The sequence below is a fragment of the Drosophila miranda genome (genome assembly GCF_003369915.1).
Source record: "Drosophila miranda strain MSH22 chromosome Y unlocalized genomic scaffold, D.miranda_PacBio2.1 Contig_Y1_pilon, whole genome shotgun sequence".
Classification (NCBI taxonomy): domain Eukaryota; kingdom Metazoa; phylum Arthropoda; class Insecta; order Diptera; family Drosophilidae; genus Drosophila; species Drosophila miranda.
In genome coordinates, this window is record NW_022881603.1 from 30,311,681 (window position 1) to 30,329,689 (window position 18,009).

Consider the following 18,009-nt stretch of genomic DNA (forward strand, 5'->3'; position numbering starts at 1 on the left):
GACGGACGGACGGACGGACGGACGGACGGACGGACAGACGGACAGACAGACAGGGCTCAATCGACTCGGCTATTGATGCTGATTAAGAATATATATACTTTATGGGGTCGGAAACGATTCCTTCTGGACGTTACACACATCCACTTTTACCACAAATCTAATATACCCCAATACTCATTTTGAGTATCGGGTATAAAAACATCGTAGCCATAAATTTTCTATTGTCCCATTTCGGTGGCTTCGGTGTCTTTTGGGGTAGCACGATTTCATATCACTTCTGGGCCCCTAAGGCGCTGATACATAGAAATATACATATCACTATGTCTAGAGCATCATACGGGACTCCTTCGATTGGGTGCGAGTGCGAGGTTCAAACACTTGAACGGATGGTCTTATATACATGTATTCATGCCCTGGTCTCTTGTACTAAGTGTAATCTATAGATGATTCTGATAAGATTCGATTCGCGACGGATATAAGTACATACATAGGTATGTACATATGTACCTACTGTCACCTAGACACCTCACGGGCTGTCCACGTGGCGCGTAAGTGGCCTCCCTGGGTTTTCTCGGCAGAGTCGAGAGCTCTGCTCTAGTGACGTCCGCCGCCCGAGCGTGTTTGAGTGTCTCGATCGCTGGCCAGCCAGCGGCTCGGGGCTTGCGGCTTGCGCCGGCGCTACAGCACAACCCCCAGCCACACCGTATAAATGGAGTCCCAGCGCCGATTCAGCGTTCAGTCGGTCTGAAATTGTGGCGAGAGCGCGGTACTAAACGGTAGCATCCGTCGAGCGGCAGAGAATCGTAACCGAAATCGAACTGAAACAGAAATAGAAACAGCAGCAATTGCTTTGTTGTGGCACCTGGAACAGTAGTTAATATGCTCACATTTTCCTCGATCGAAACCGAATCAGATCGAATTGCTGGCCAGCAGTGAGCGGGCGGAGAGACTGAATTGCCACGCCACATTAAGAGCGACGAACCATAGAAGTGCTAAAATAACACCCACAACCTCAAACAACCACCACGCCACACCACATTAAGAGCGACGAACCATAGAAGTGCTAAAATAACACCCACAACCTCAAACAACCACCAACAATTCTCAACGAAGCTCCACGAATTTACTCCTTATATTAGTATCTAGTAGGAATTAAATAGGACATTAAACATGAAGCTGATGTGCTGTGGTGGGAGCAACGACTCCATGGACCTGAAGAACCCCAAGAAGGATGATGAGGCCGAGGCCAAAGGTAAGTGGAACCACAATGGAATATGGAATGCATTCCATACAAAACGAGGGGGAACGTTGTGAGTTACTGCGGACACCGCAACTCTACATTTATACCCGATACTAAGTCAGTATGGCTCTCCTCCGGCAGACGCTGCTAATATTAAACGACACGACAAAGAGTGCGTGCGAGAGAGACAGAAAATCAGTCTGAGCGTGACGTCGGGGGCTGCGTAGCCAGTGCAAATTGATTTGTTCCTTTTGGCTATAAAAATTATCTGATCTGATCCAGATTCAGCAATCTGATAGATATGGTGGTTATCTATGATTCTGCGTTTTTAGTTTTCTCGAATGTGCAATATTATGGATGCAACAGATTTTCGTTCTTTGTGGAGGCGGAAGGGGGTGGGGCGAAATTCTGAGATATACGTTTTATAGTGAAATCTAACAGAAGTGCGGATACTAAATTTGGTTACTCTAGCCTTAATAGTCTCTGAGATTTGTGGATGCCCCAGATTTTCGTCCTTTGCGGGGGCGGAAGGGGGTGTGGCGAAATTTTGACACAAAACGGTCAAGGTCCGATATCACAGGAGTGTGGATACCAAATTTGGTTGCTCTGGCTCTTATAGGTTCTGAGATCCTTGAACTCATATTTTGCAATTGGCAAAACCGACCATGAAACCTGTGTGTTAGAGAGAGACAGAGCGAGAAATAATGAAATTGTTTTCTTGATTCTGGCTATAATAATTATACGATCTGGTTGAGATTTTATACTCTAGAACATATAGTCATCCTCTACGATTCTGCGTTTTTGGTTTTATCGTATCGTTAAAAATGTGGATGCCACAGATTTTCGTCCTTTCTGGGGCGGAAGTGGGCGGGGCGAAGTTTTGAAATATTTTTGTAGCAGTGACATATCACAGAAGTCTGGATCCAAAACATCGTTGCTTTAGCTCTTATAGTCTTTGAGCACTAGGCACTGAAGGGGACGGACAGACGGACGGACGGACGGACGGACGGACGGACAGACGGACAGACGGACAGACAGACAGGGCTCAATCGACTCGGCTATTGATGCTGATCAAGAATATGTATACTTAATGGCGGCGGAAACGATTCCTTCTGGACGTTACACACATCCACTTTTACCACAAATCTAATATACCTCAATACTCATTTTGAGTATCGGGTATAACGAGGGGGAACGTTGTGAGTTGCTGCGGAGACCGCAACTCTACATTTATACACGATACTTAGTCAGTATGGCTCTCCTCCGGCAGACGCCGCTAATATTGAACGACACGACAAAAAGTGCGTGCGAGAGAGACAGAAAATCAGTCTGAGCGTGCCGTCGGGCGCTGCGTAGCCACTGCAAATTGATTTCTTGCTTTTGGCTACAAAAATAATCCGATCTGATCCAGATTCAGCAATCTGATAGATATGGTCATTATCTATGATTCTGCGTTTTTAGTTTTCTCGAATGTGCAATATTGTGGATGCAACAGATTTTCGTCCTTTGTGGGGGCGGAAGGGGGTGGGGCGAAATTCTGAGATATACGTTTTATAGTGAGATCTAACAGAAGTGCGGATACCAAATTTGGTTACTCTAGCCTTAATAGTCTCTGAGATTTGTGGATGCCTCAGATTTTCTTCCTTTGCGGGGGCGGAAGGGGGTGCGGCGAAATTTGGACACGAAACGGTCAAGGTCCGATATCACAGGAGTGTGGATACCAAATTTGGTTGCTCTGGCTCCTATAGGTTCTGAGATCCTTGAACTCATATTTTGCAATTGGCAAAACCAAACATGAAACCTGTGTGTTAGAGAGAGACAGAGCGAGAAAGAATGAAATTGTTTTCTTGATTCTGGCTATAATAATTATACGATCTGGTTGAGATTTTACACTCTAGATTCTCTACGATTCTGCGTTTTTGGTTTTATCGTATCGTTAAAAATGTGGATGCCACAGATTTTCGTTTTTTGTGGGGGCGGAGTGAGCGGGGCGAAGTTTTGAAATATTTTTGTAGCAGTGACATATCACAGAAGTCTGGATCCAAAACAACGTTGCTCTAGCTCTTATAGTCTTTGAGCACTAGGCACTGAAGGGGACGGACAGACGGACGGACGGACGGACGGACGGACGGACGGACGGACGGACGGACAGACGACAGACGGACAGACAGACAGGGCTCAATCGACTCGGCTATTGATGCTGATCAAGAATATGTATACTTAATGGCGGCGGAAACGATTCCTTCTGGACGTTACACACATCCACTTTTACCACAAATCTAATATACCCCAATACTCATTTTGAGTATCGGGTATAACGAGGGGGAACGTTGTGAGTTGCTGCGGCGACCGCAACTCTACATTTATACACGATACTTAGTCAGTATGGCTCTCCTCCGGCAGACCTATTCCTCATCGTCATATTTTGCAATTGGCAAAACCAAACATGAAACCTGTGTGTTAGAGAGAGACAGAGCGAGAAAGAATGAAATTGTTTTCTTGATTCTGGCTATAATAATTATACGATCTGGTTGAGATTTTACACTCTAGAACATATAGTCATCCTCTACGATTCTGCATTTTTGGTTTTATCGTATCTTTGAAAATGTGGATGCCACAGATTTTCGTCCTTTGTGGGGGAGGAAGTGGGCGGGGCGAAGTTTTTAAATATTTTTGTAGCAGTGACATATCACAGAAGTCTGGATCCAAAACATCGTTGCTCTAGCTTTTATAGGGCTGGCAAAACCCTCTAGCTGAACCCTCCACGAGGGTGCCGGCTGGGCAATGGACACTGCATTATCCCGGGCGAGGATAATGCACTGTCGCTTGCCTTGCCCGGGGTAATGCAGTGTCTAGCTAAGGCTATGGTCCATCGTCTTCCCGATCTAAAGTCGGGGGAACTGAACCAAGGCCATGGCTAGAGGTGCCTGGCGGCCAGGCATAAAACGCTAGGGGGTGGTCCCCCGAAAAACATTAACCAGTATGGACCTTCGGGCCAAATATGGAGGTAGATAAGGAGCAAACACGGGTTGGGATGTCAACCCAAACGTCGGTGGAAAGCGTGACTGCTACCACCGGCGGGCACGGGGAGGAGCAATCCTCTCTGCGTGTCGCCAGCGGTCACACCTAGGGCATGGCGGGAGCAGGTCATGTCAGTTGTAATATTACTGCCACAAAAACGACGCGTTGCAGGGTGAGCCGCGCGGGTGCCGTTGTCGATGCAGACTTGGACCTGGAGAGCGTGCTATCCCTTAGCAAGACCGAAGAGGAAAGCCCACTCCGCTCGCCGGAACCAGGTACCAGCTCCATGCGTAGGGAAGGGCCGAAGCGTTCCAGGGAAGGGATGAAGGCAAAAGCTCAGTATAAGGCGGCCCTCAAGTTACTGAGCCGGCTCCAGGGCAAGGCGGATATCTCCCAAGAGGAGAAGTCCAAGCTAGCCTGGGCTGAGCAACGGGTACAGGAGGGCCGCGAATACTACGCGCAGCTGCCGCAGATGAAGGCAACAAACGGTGGATTCGCCAACAAGGTGGAGGAGATGTTGGCCACCAAGAGGCAACGCTCGATCGAGAGTGCTGCCAAAGAAACTCCGGCGAGCAAGCGGCAACGCGGGCCCAAGGTGGCCACCCCCCAGCCGAAGACGAGGAAGCCGAGGCAGAAGGCCATGAGCGAGGTGTCCAAGAGACATCTCATTGTGGCCTTGATCGATCGCAGCGATGAGAACGGGAAGATGACGGCGGCGCAGTGGAAGTTAGTCCACGCGCAGCTCGTCGAGGCACTGTTCTCGCGAATGGAGGAGGACCCTAGCGCTCCCATGCCCACGTTCGATGGAGCGGGATGGCTGAACGGGGTCAAAATCCTCAAGTGCAATGACGACCCAACGCGGCAGTGGCTGGTGCAGAAGGGGCCCCTACTGGAAGCTCTGTGGGAGGGGGCCAAGCTGGAGGTGGTAGACAGGGAGCTGATCCCGTCCATACCAAAGGCGAAGGTGCTCTTCCCCATTGCTGTCCAGGGGAGCGAGCACTGAAGCTGCTGCAGAGGCAAAATCCGGACGTGCCAACTGCTGATTGGAAGGTTCTGCATGCCGGTAGCCCACTACCCAACGAGGGGGGCCAGCACGTGATCCTCCAGATCAGCAAGTTGGCGGAGGACATCCTGTATCCCAAGTTCGGGAAGATGGCGTGGGGCGTAGGTAGCGTATACCTACGGCTGAAAAAGCGCCACCCCGAGGATAAAGATGCGCACACCCTCCAGGCAGGCGAGGTCGAGAAGGACCTAGGTCTGGAGACCATAGTGGAGGCCGCCCAGGGTCTTGCGCTGGACGACTCGGAGGAAGAGGAAGACGGTGACGGTGACCTGACAATCATAGTCAACCCGTCGTGCGAGGTTGAGTTAGCCACCCATGACACTAAGGGTGCTGCAACTCAATCTCCATAAAAGCAAGGTAGCGTCGGCGGAGCTCCTCATTGCCATGGAGCAAGGGCCCGCCGACATAGCTTTAGTCCAGGAGCCGTGGATTGCGTCAGGCAACTCTGTGGCCGGACTAAAGTCCTCAAATTTCAGCCTTCTCTACTCAACATCGGTAAGCAGAAACAGAACCGCCGTACTCGTACGGAAGGGAATCTATGCTCATCTTATGTCTCATTACAGCACGGATGACCTGACGGTGGTGATGCTGGAGAGCGAGGAAAGCGCCTAATGGCAGCTTCCTGCTACATGGCACACGACAGGCCCGCCCCGCCGGAAGAACTTAGGAGTCTGGTGACAGACTCCAAAAATCTCCAACTCCTCATCGGTGCAGACGCCAACGCCCATCACAATGTGTGGGGAAGCCCTGACACCAACGATAGAGGTGAGTCACTCCTAGACTTTATCTTATCCACTAACTTAGATGTAGCAAACGTGGGGGAGGAACACACCTTCGTGGGTCCCACCTCGTCAAACGTGCTAGACCTAACTCTTGTCACGGGAAAGAGTACCTTGGTATCTGACTGGAGAGTCCTCGAAAGACCATCCTTCTCAGACCATAAGTACATTCAGTTCAAGTGCGAATTCAAACACTCTTCGAAGATAACAGTCTATAGAAACCCCCGAAACACAAACTGGGTAAAGTTTAAAAAGACTGTTACTTCGAAGCTCGCGAATCCGGGCTCAGTGAAATCCGCGGAGGATATAGAGAAGTCCCTAAAGACCCTATCCAACGAGTTACTGAACGCCTACCATGCATCGTGCAAACCCTCGAGAGCGAAGAGGAGGTCCAAGCCACTCTGGTGGAACCGAGATCTCTCTCTCCAAAGGAACAACCTCAAGGAATTCTTCAAGATCGCCAAACAAGCGAACGAAGAGATTGTCAATGAGGAATATAAAATCCTACTTAGGAGCTACAAGAAGGAAATACGTAAGGCACAAAAGAATAGGTGGAGAAACTTCTGCTCCAACATTGAGAAAGTGCCCGAAACCGCTAGGCTCCGGAAGCTGCTCTCAAAGCAGCCCACAGTACAGAGCCAACTAAAACTAGACAACGGACAGTGGACAGAGGGCAGTAAAGAAGCCCTAACAGCACTAATGGAGGCGCACTTCCCTGGATGCACCGAGGTCACTGACGCCAAGGAGCATCAGGACCTAGCAACTGAGGAACAGCACCCCCCAATAGGTCTGTTAACCACTAAGAGAATCCACTGGGCCATAGACTCCTTCGCGGCCATAAAAGCACCAGGACTGGACGGGATATTCCCAGCCATGATGCAGTTGACCAAAGAGGTTATTACCCCATGGCTCTTCTCAATATACTCAGCATGCCTAAGTACAGGCTATATCCCCATCCAATGGAGAACCTCGAGGGTTGTCTTCCTCCCTAAGGCAGGAAAGTGCAGCCACGTGAGTCCCAAGGATTACAGACCGATAAGCCTTACCTCCTTTCTACTAAAAACACTAGAAAAGCTGTTGGACTTACACATCAGGAATGAGGGGGACTGATGTCAATAAACCAACACGCCTACACCAAGGGGAAATCAGTGGAGACGGCACTACACTCGCTAGTAGCCACCATCGAGAGCGCCCTTCACAACAAAAAGTATGCTTTGGGAGCATTTGTGGACATCTCAGGAGCATTCAACAACGTGGCAACAACCGCAATAACAAGTCGCCTAGAAGCGAATAACATACACCCTGCAATCAACGTCTGGATCAAAAACCTCCTAAGTTGTAGACGGGTGCAATCGGAGTGGGGAACCGCTTCCATGGTAAAGGGGGCACACAGAGGCACACCTCAAGGTGGAGTCCTATCGCCACTACTGTGGAATTTGGTGGTCGACGACCTCATTAAGAGATTTGAAAGGAAGGCCCCAAAAATAACAGCCTATGCAGATGACATAAGCATACTTATTACGGGTGTATGTCCATCGACCCTCAGCTCCATAATGGAACGTACACTCAGGGAGATACGTGAGTGGGCGGAAGAGGTAGGACTCAGTATCAACGCGGACAAGACGGACCTCATCCTCTTTACCAAGAGGTACAAGGTACCGATATGGACCCCCCGAAAATTGACCAAACTAGGCTGACTCCAAAATCACAGGTGAAATACCTAGGCACAGTATTGGACAGCAAGCTGGCATGGAGGCCCAATGTAGTGGAAAGAGTGAAGAAGGCTACCATTGCGCTTTATGCATCCAAGAAGATGCTCAGCAGCACATGGGGCCTGGCACCTGCTCTAATGCACTGGATCTACATCTCGGTGGTGCGACCAACTCTGCTGTATGGAGCCTTAGTGTGGTGGCAGGCTATTGAAAAGAAGACATACCATAAGCTTATGGAAAAGACTCAGCGACAGGCTCTGCTCTGTATTACAGGGGCGCTGAGGTCAACCCCAACAAAAGCACTCGAAACTATACTCGGAATCGACCCCCTGGACATTCACGCTCGCCTGATTGCGGGAAAGGCAGCACAACGCCTTATAGCATCAGGAAACCTATCCATACAAGGATACGGGCACAGTTCAATTGGCAGGGACATGACCAGATCAACTGATTACATGACCCCCCAAACTTGCCTTGACGTCAAAACAACCACATCTTTGGGACCTGAAGACTGGAAAATTGGAAGGGACCAAACTGAGCACCTCAACATATACACAGACGGCTCCAAGATGGAAGGAGGAGTAGGAGCGGGCCTATACTGTACAGACCCTGAGATAAGGCTGTCGTATAAGCTACCGGACCAATGCAGCATATTCCAGGCGGGAGTTTTGGCCCTCGGGAAGGCAGCGGAGGTCGCTCTCCTAACAGAACGAGCACACGATACGGTCAACCTATTCGTCGACAGCCAAGCGGCGATAAGATCCATGCAGTCGTCCGCGGTCAGTTCCAGAAGTGTCTTGGCGAGCAGGGAGGCATTAGACATCCTAAGCACGACAAAGACAGTGCGGATCTATTGGGTTCCCAGCCACCAGGGCATCGAAGGAAACGAAGCGGTGGACGTACTAGCTAAGGAAGGCGTCGGGCTGGAGAATAGGAGAACCGAGAACGTGCCTGTCTCCCTCAGAACGCTGCAAGGCGATCTAGAGAAGCAGGCTAGAGCACAGACTGATAGCAGGTGGAGGAGTACCACCACCTTGAGAACCTCGAAGATAATGTGCAAGGAGCGCAACGAGAAACTTAGCCACTACCTACTGCACCTACCACGAAAGGACTGTAGATTGCTAGTGGGGATACTAACAGGTCACTGTCTGGCTGCTGCACATGCAGCAAAGCTAGGCATCACCAACAGAGACAGTAGTAGGAAATGTGAGGAACCTGGGGCTAACATCTCATCTGCAACTGTCCGGCTCTCTCAAGGGCAAGGAGGAGATACCTGGGCGCCCCAGTGTTGGCATCACTGGAAGATGCCTCCAAAAGGACGCCACAGGGACTGCTGGCCTATGCTAAAAACACCTCGATTCTCGGGGACTTTTTAAAACCACATTAACACTCCCGCGACGGTTCATACACACCCCCATCCGGATAACTAAGGGCCATATTGGCCTATGCGTGGCCACGCTGAGGGCCGTCCGGGTTAACCTAACCTAACCTAGCTCTTATAGTCTTTGAGCACTAGGCGCTGAAGTGGACGGACAGACGGACGGACGGACGGAGGGACAGACGGACAGACAGACAGGGCTCTATCGACTCGGCTATTGATGCTGATCAAGAATATATATACTTTTTGGGGTCGGAAACGATTCCTTCTGGACGTTACACACATCCACTTTTACCACAAATCTAATATACCCCAATACTCATTTTGAGTATCGGGTATAACAACAGCAGCGTCGACTAGAGATTTAGATAGGAGATACGTTCTTTGAACAATTAAAGTCGGCTCGATAGCAGGCTGTAAGGCGTATAAGGCGAAAACATAAATCTCGCATATTTCCTATTATGTTCCTGCTTTGACAAAACCAAACCGCTTTCCACAGGAGGAAATTGAGCTGAACAGCTAAAATTGAACAGAAGCAAAATGTGAACTGAAACCTTTTGGACGTCGAAAGGGACAGGCGAACTACTAATTAAATATGCGTATATCCGTATAGCGATTCTTATAACCGAACTGATTTGCGACTTGCAAAATCTTTTTTAGAGCTGCGTGTAATTGCATTCAAATTCATTAACACTTGACAAAATCCGGGAAAATCTTCCGTCAGAGCATAAATTACTCAAGTGCGCTCGAAATAAACAACTAACTCTGGATTATGTAACTGTCATATGTATATGCAGTATTTAAATAATTTTCACAAAATATTCAAATTGGCAAGGTAGGCGCCATGGCGCCACCAACCGAGACAAGGCTCACATCCGGCTCCAGGCAGCACCGCAAGTATGGTCACAAATCAGCTAGAAAGGAAGGTTATCCCCCTCCTTACCACTCCACTCCACGCTCCCAGTGCCAGCCACCCCATATAAGGGAGGATCCAAGCAAACCGGCTCCGTCTGCTTTTTTTTTGTTGCTGCTTGATCGAAAGTCGCCCAAAGTTCCTCTGATAAGCAATCTGACGCACGGCTCTTGTCTAAGGTTGTTGTGACATCAGTTTTGGATTCCACATCCACTCGAAAGCAGTCCCTGTGCGACCCCCATCTAATGACAGGTGTGATATGGAGTGGCACGTGGCCACTGTACAGGATCAGGCAAAGGAGCAGCCGCAGCCCCGTACACCCTGGCTGAGCATATTCACATCGCCTTCATTCTTAGTGCTGATCGTGGCACACTCCACTCACAACTGGGGCTTCTGGACCCTGCTGACTGAGATTCCCAGCTACATGAAGAACATCCTGGGCAAGGACATCAAGTCGAACGCCCTGCTCTCGTCCCTTCCCTACTTCTGCATGTTCTGCATGTCGTTCGTCTTCTCCGCTATATCCGCCCAGTTGAACAACCGCAACTGCATCTCCACAGCCACCAGTCGCAAGCTGTTCAACACGATTGGCACCTGGATCCCCATGGTCACGCTTATCGCACGCGGCTATACGTGTGCGGACCAGGGCACCTTGGCTGTTGTCCTGCTCTGCTTCACCGTAGGCACGAACGGCGCCACTTACCTGGGCTTCAACATGAACCACATAGATCTGTCGCCGAACTTTGCCGGCATCCTGATGGGCATCACCAACTGCGTGGGCAATATCATGAGCATAATCGCCCCGCTAGTGGTTGGTGTCATTGTCACTGATGAGGTAAGATACTCGGCTAAACCTGTCAGTTGTGTTGTTCTTTACAGAAAGATCCCGATCTGTGGCGCATAGTATTCTTCATTGCCGCTGGCTTCTACCTGGTGGGCAACGGGCTGTTCGTGATCTTCGGTAAGGCCGAAGTGCAACCCTGGAACGATCCCCCGGCGAAGCCCAGGCGCAGTTTTCCACCAAAATTTCCACCGATCAGATCCGATCCGATCCAGTGGTCGGCCAACTGTCAATCCTAATGGAGCAATGGAGCGCTATGCAATGCATTTTCGCATTGTTCGAACTAATTCGCGCTCCGTGTATATTTTTGTATATTTGTAAACTATTCGTTACTGTACTCTGTATTCGAGTTCCCCTCGTCTTAGGTTTAGTTATAGTGACTAATTATGTAAGGGCACTCACAAAGTGAGGCGAAAATAATAATTATATTGTACTATATGTGTGCTGTATCTGACTACAGCTACAGCATGTGAAAAGAAAACCACAAGAGTGTTTGATTCTCAAAAGCGGTAGGGGGAACGAGACCGCCACAACCTCATCCAATGGGCCTTGACATACATGCATTATTGATCAGAATACGTTCATATCTATTGCTCTGAGATGCCAGGTTAAAATACTTATTAGGTCTCCATTTTTTTTTTTTTTTTTTTTTTTTTTTTTTTTTTTTAATTTTATTTTATTAGAAATCAGCTTTACTTAAACTATGATCTAATATTAGTGATATTTACATTGGCTTACTACATATTATAAGAGTTTAATGATTAGGTTTATATATACATTTTAATGATGTGTTATTCAGCAAATTTTTCTATTTTTTATGTTCAATGGGTGGAGACGTTTGAGTCTGCGTGGGATTTGGGGGTGCAGTAATCCTCTAGCTGTTTCATTTGGATGGTTAATGAGCCTATCGTTGTATCGACTGCTATGATGGTTTATTTGATCTCCAATTTTTGGGATGAGGAGATCTCTTTCCAGCATTGTGGTCCGAACAAACCACGGGGCACCTGTCATCGCCCTTAGAGCCTTCGCTTGCATGACTCTGATTTTATTCAGATGCGTCTTCGCTGCACATCCCCAGACTTGAATGGCATATGTCCATATAGGGATTATAATTGCCTTGTACAATATGACTTTATTGCGTAGGGGAAGCTTACTTTTTGAGTTCATGAGCCAGTGCAACTTTTTGAGTTTGTTTTGACATTTGATGACTGTAGCTCTGATATGCGGTCCCCAAGTTAGGCTTTTATCGAAGTGGACACCGAGGTAGCAGTGACTGCTCTTGCGCGGAATTATATTTCCGTTGAAGGTTAGGTCTGGTGGGTGCTTGCTTCTTAGAGTAAAATTTACGTTAACTGACTTTGTTTCGTTAATTGTGATGTTCCATTTTTTTGCCCATTTTTCCACGGATTCGAGGTAGATTTGAAGTTGTTCAGCAACGGCTCTGTAGCAGGTGGATGACGAAAGAATAGCAGTATCGTCAGCGTAAGTGGCGACCAGGAAGTTGCTTGGGTTGACGTGCGGTAGCGGCATGTCGCGTGTAAACAATGTGTACAGGATTGGCCCAAGGACGCTGCCTTGTGGAACTCCAGCTCTGATAATTTTTATGTCTGAAATAGCGTCCTTGATTGTGACAATAAACGTTCTTTCTCCCAAAAATGACTTTATGACTGAATACTGGGGGGCGGGTAGTAGCATCTTTAATTTATATAAAAGTCCCTTGTGCCAGACTTTGTCGAAAGCTTGTTTCACGTCGAGAAACACCCCTGAGCAGTATTGCTTAGTTTCATAAGCGTTGAGGATGTGTTGAGCCACTCTGTGTACTTGTTCCGGAGTCCCGTGCTGTCTTCTGAAACCGAATTGGTGCTGTGGAATAGCTTCCTTGACGCAGCTTTCAGCCACCATTCTGCTCAAGAATATTCTTTCGAATATCTTGGAGAAAACTGGCAGTAGGCTTATTGGTCTGTATGACTCTAGGGCTGACGTTGGTTTACCTGGCTTTAGTATCATCACAATCATTGCACACTTCCATTGGGTGGGGAAGTGGCCGATGCGGAGGATGGCGTTGTAGAGTGCAACTAGAAACATAACTCCCTTGCGTGGAAGCAGTTTTGCGATGCGGGCATCTATTAAATCGTGCCCAGGAGCTTTGTTGTTCACAAGAGCTTTTATTTCCGCTTGGACTTCAGAAGGTGAAACTGGCTTGGTTGGTATCGACATCTGTAGGGGCGCTTCTAAGTACCAGGAGAGTGCTCGCGTGTGATCTTGAGGTGCTACATCGGCTGGAGTGAATCTGGTCTCTAAATTTCTAGCGAACGCTTCTGCTTTTTCCAAGTCAGACTTCACCCAGGTACCGTTGTCGTTTCTTAATGGAAAGCTGCACAGTGGCTGCCTCTTGATGCCACGGGTGAGTTTCCAGAGATTGACCTGGCTACTTTCGGTTGTATCGGCTCTTTTTAGCATTTCGTCGAAGTGTTTGCTGCTTTTCTCAGCGAGGGCCTTTTTTAAGTTTCTGCCCGCTCTGTGCATCTGAGCTTTAGTGTCTGGGTCGTGAGTTCTTATGAAAGCATTCCTTAGTCTTCTCTTGATACGGACAAGGTTTTCGATGTGAGGGTCAGGTGATGCAGCAGGTCGGGTCGAGCGCTCCTCGGACGTGGGTGGTTCTGCGGAGAGAGCTGCTTCCTGAATGAGGCTATTAAGCGAGCGTACAGCCGCGTCAATGTCTTCTGGAGACTCGAATCTCTCGTTAAGTCGGATGTGATCTTCCAAATGGGTTTGAAAAATCTCAATGTTTGCTCGACTGTGCAGGAGCTTCTGTTTAGTGGGGTAGTTGACAGGGGATAAGTGCATTTCTATGAGAAGCGGTAGGTGATCGGAGGGAAGGTCGAAGTTCGCTTGTATGTGCAGGAATCTATGGGGAACGCCTTTGTAGATAGCGAAATCCAAGGCACTAGGCGATCTGTTGGAGTCGTATGGGTAGTGGGTTGCAGAGCCAGTGGCAAGAATGTTGGCTCCACTTGAGACTATATAGTCGTGGATTTCGCGACCTCTAGGGCAGGAGCGAGGGTTTCCCCACCATTGGTGCTTCGCATTCCAGTCCCCAGCTGCAATGTATTTTGGCCCAAAACTAGATAATAAAGAGCGGAACTGAGAACTTGTCCATAAGGTAGCAGGAGGACAGTAGATAGCCGAGATAGTTATTTCTCCTAGAGAGGTGCTTAGCACCATGTTAGCGGCTTGAATTTGGCCATCTGTAATGGGGTTGATTGGGAAGTGCTTGAGGCTGCTGCGGATGAGGATAGCAGATCCTCCTCTAAAACTATCGGAGGGATGATTTGCAGTGTAGAGTTCGTATCCTATTAGTTTGAATGTTGTTCTGCTGCAGAAGTGCGTTTCCGAGAGAAGCATTATGTCGATTTGATTCGATGCAATGAAGTTTTTGAGTTCTAGGCTTTTGTTGGCTATGCCCGACGCATTCCAAATACCTATACGGTAAGGCATTTTGAGAGGCTAGTGGCTGAGAGAATGTTGAGGATCTGCTCTTGCATTTTCATAAGCCTGTTTTGCATTAGCATGAATTGGTCTAGCTTATCTGCAAGATTCATTAGCTTGTTCTCAAGAGGCGTGTTGTGAGGTGATTCTGGTTGGGTACGAGTACGGGATGGGTTCCGGTTTCCTGGTTCTCTTGCTATACTCCTTGATCGGTGCTGGGCTCCTCTAGCGACTTCAGCATAGGATATGTGTTTTTCCTGACTTTTTGGCTGGGAAATGGACATATCGTTGCGTGGCATGTCCCTCTGTCTGCTGCTTCTCGAGAGCGAGCGAGAGTTTTTCTGGGTGCGCCCGGAAGTATTCTTTCCCCTAGGTTGCGCCTGATGAGTGTTTTCCCAATTTACCTGTGGTGGTTGTGGGTAAAATTTCAATAGAAGCTGTTGGTAGACCCTACAACCTCTATAATTGGCAGTGTGGGAGCCAAGACAGTTGGCACACTTGGGCTCGACGTCTTGTGGCTTTGAGCATTCTCTGGTGGCATGCGGACCCCCGCATTTAACACAAACAAATTTTTTGTTGCAATATCTTTTGGTGTGTTCGTATTCTTGACAACGGTGACACTGTGATATCTCCTGTTTGCGTTGTGGCTGCTCAACAGTTATCTTTTGTCTGCAGAGGTCTGATACTTTGAAAATCTCTTTATTATTTTCATTTGGCTCTAAGTCCACGAAAAATAAGTTGAGCTGCTTCTTGGTCGCTCTGTTAAGAGGATTGTGGATGAATCGGGCTAGATGCCCCTTGGCCATGAGATCTTGCTTAATATAATCAGTTGGGGTGGAGTGGTGAAGATTTTTGATTACTACTCTATATGACCGTTCTTCTTTCAACTGGTAGCTATGACAGAGAACGCCTTTAGCCATCAACGCGGAGGCGATTTTGCGGTAAGTGGTTGAGTCGTTGCATAGGAGTCTAATTTGTCCTCCAGTGCTTGTTTTTATACGGTAATTTTCGGGGCTTGCCAACGTATCCAGCATTGACCAGAACATTGCGATGTCGTTTACCCCGGGTATGATGATTGGAGGAGGCAGAGGGTTGCGTTTGGTTATAGGGGATTCATTACATTCCTTGTGAGGGCTGAGGTCCATATCTTCGGTACCGTCGGCAGTTGAGTCGTCAGTGTCCGCGAGTGGCGCATAGTAGTTTGCGAAAGAAGGGTTTCGACTACTTGGGAGACTGCGTTCAGTTGAGTGAAGTTTCTTTTTTGGAGGAGGGAGAGCTCCTCTGTCCTGCCAAGAAACATGAGGGTCGTCAGTTGGCTGTGGGGCATGGTAGTGGGGAATGTTATTGGGACCATCCGTAGCACGTTGGTCGTTAACTTGCTTTTGCGTAGAATTAAGTATTGTCAGTTCTGAAGTGAGCTGGGCTTTAAGAGCTGAGGCAGTAGCAGAACTCATTGGATCAGCAGTTGACGGTTTGTTAATGCTACGAGAGACTTTAGTAAGGGACTTAGATGAACGTAGTTCCATTTTTAAGTCAGGTAGATTTGGGCGTTTAACCCAGACGAAGTTGAGGTCTAGTCTGTAGGCGCGTGCACTGCCCGTAGGTCGCGCCCGCTTTGGGGGCCCGCGAGCGACGGGGCCAAACACGAGTACCGCGCGCTAAGGAACCCGAGCGGCGCTTAGTCCCACTGGTACCGCGCGCTTAGATTCACGAGCGGCACTTAGTTTCACGAGTACCGCGCGCTTAAACGTTTTCGCACAAGTAAGTTGTTTGTTGTTGCCACTGTAGTGGGCTTGTCCGTTTTTATTGCTTTTGCAAAGTCTTTCACAGCGATGTTGGAACGCGTCCGTATTCAACGAGAGCATGATCGAGACTTAGGTCTCCATAGACATGTTAGTGCTTGACTCCTTTGTATTTCAGGACTAGGAGTGCGTCATTGGCTGGTGGTTCTGATCTTCTGGGGACTGTCAGTCACCTACGCCCTTCGTGTCAATCTATCTGTGGCAGTCGTGGCCATGACAGATTCGGCCTCCGTGAATCCCGACTTTCCGGTAAGTAAACCTCACTCCATGCGAACCATAGGCGGCTAGCCCATCTTCTTAATAGGAATACGACTGGACGAAGAAGACGAGAGCTCTGTTGCTGAGCAGTTTCTTCTGGGGTTATGTGGTCACCCAGGTGCCGGCTGGCCAAGAAATTCGATGGCAAAATAATGTTCCTTTCTGGCCTCACCGTCTGTTCGCTGCTGACTATCCTCACGCCCCTCTGCGCCAAAATTGGAGACTGGCAAGCGGTTTGCGCTCTTCGTGTGGTCTGTGCCAGGGCGTGGTCTTCTCATCCGTCCACACGATCCTGTCCAAATGGATGCTGCCCAAGGAGCGCGCCACGATCGGCACGTGCGCCTATACAGGCAATGCATTTGGCACGATCATTATGCTGGCAATCAGTGGACAGCTGGCTGCCTCATCGGGTGGGTGGCCAAGTATCTTCTACGTCTCGGGTGGATTCGGCTTAATATGGGCGATCGTGTATTTCATTTTTGGCGCCAGCTCTCCGTCGCAGTACAAAAGAATAACGCAGGAGGAGGGGTCGATGATTGAACTCGCGCTGTCCGGGCAAGTAAGCCATACGGAACTGAAGACCTCTGGCTCCGCATCTTCCGCTCGCCCCCGTTTCTGGTCCTAATTGTTTCGCACAGCGTCTTCAACTGGGGCTTCTGGACACTCCTGACACAGATTCCAAGCTACATGAAGAGCGTCCTTGGCAAGGACATCAAGTCAAACGCCCTGCTCTCGTCCCTTCCTTACGTCAGCATGTTCTTCATGTCTTTCGTCTTCTCAACGATGTCGGCCCAATTGAACAACCACAACTGCATCTCCACGGGGACCAGTCGCAAGCTGTTCAACACGATTGGTCTGTGGATCCCCATGATCACCATCATCGGTCTGGGGTATGTGAGGGCCGACCAGTCCACCCTGGCCGTGGTCCTGCTATGCTTCACCGTTGGAATGAGCGGCGCCACTTACCTGGGCTTCAACATGAACCACCTGGATCTGTCGCCGAACATTGCCGGCATTCTGATGGGCATCACCAACTGCGTGGCCAATATCATGAGCATAATCGCTCCGCTGGTGGTCGGTGTCATTGTCACCGATGAGGTTAGATACTTAGCTACACCTGTCAGCTCCCTCCTGTTACTGATTCGGTTTTATGTTGTGCTGTTCCTTACAGAAAGATCCCGATCTTTGGCGCATAGTATTCTTCATTGCCGCTGGCTTCTATCTTTGGGCAACGGGCTGTTCGTGATCTTCGGCAAGGCCGAAGTGCAGCCCCGGAACGATGCTCCTGCTCCGGTGGAGCCACACAAATAAAGAGGAAAATTTACTGTCGTTTCTGTGTGACTTGTCTGGCATTCTTGGAAAGGGGGACTTGGCAACTGAATTAAAGAAATGGATTAGAATTTTGAAGACCCCGAGGAACAATTGAGTGGATGGGAATACTTATAAATATATAAGTATGGCGTCACAGCCATATGGAAAAGGATGTTCTTGAGAAGAGCCATAGCGGCCATAG

The 18,009-nt window shown here is 48.8% G+C and overlaps 1 protein-coding gene and 1 pseudogene across 1 annotated transcript; both read left to right on the plus strand.

Annotated features, from left to right (window-relative positions):
• The first annotated feature begins 731 nt into the window (after positions 1-731).
• LOC117189428 lies at positions 732-17,903 on the plus strand (annotated as a pseudogene).
• Positions 9,528-11,428, plus strand: LOC117189431 (putative inorganic phosphate cotransporter). Its single transcript, XM_033394551.1, has 2 exons — positions 9,528-10,941; positions 10,986-11,428. The coding sequence occupies exons 1-2, from the start codon at positions 10,366-10,368 to the stop codon at positions 11,184-11,186; spliced, it is 777 nt and encodes a 258-aa protein (XP_033250442.1). The 5' UTR covers positions 9,528-10,365; the 3' UTR covers positions 11,187-11,428.
• Positions 17,904-18,009: the final 106 nt, after the last annotated feature.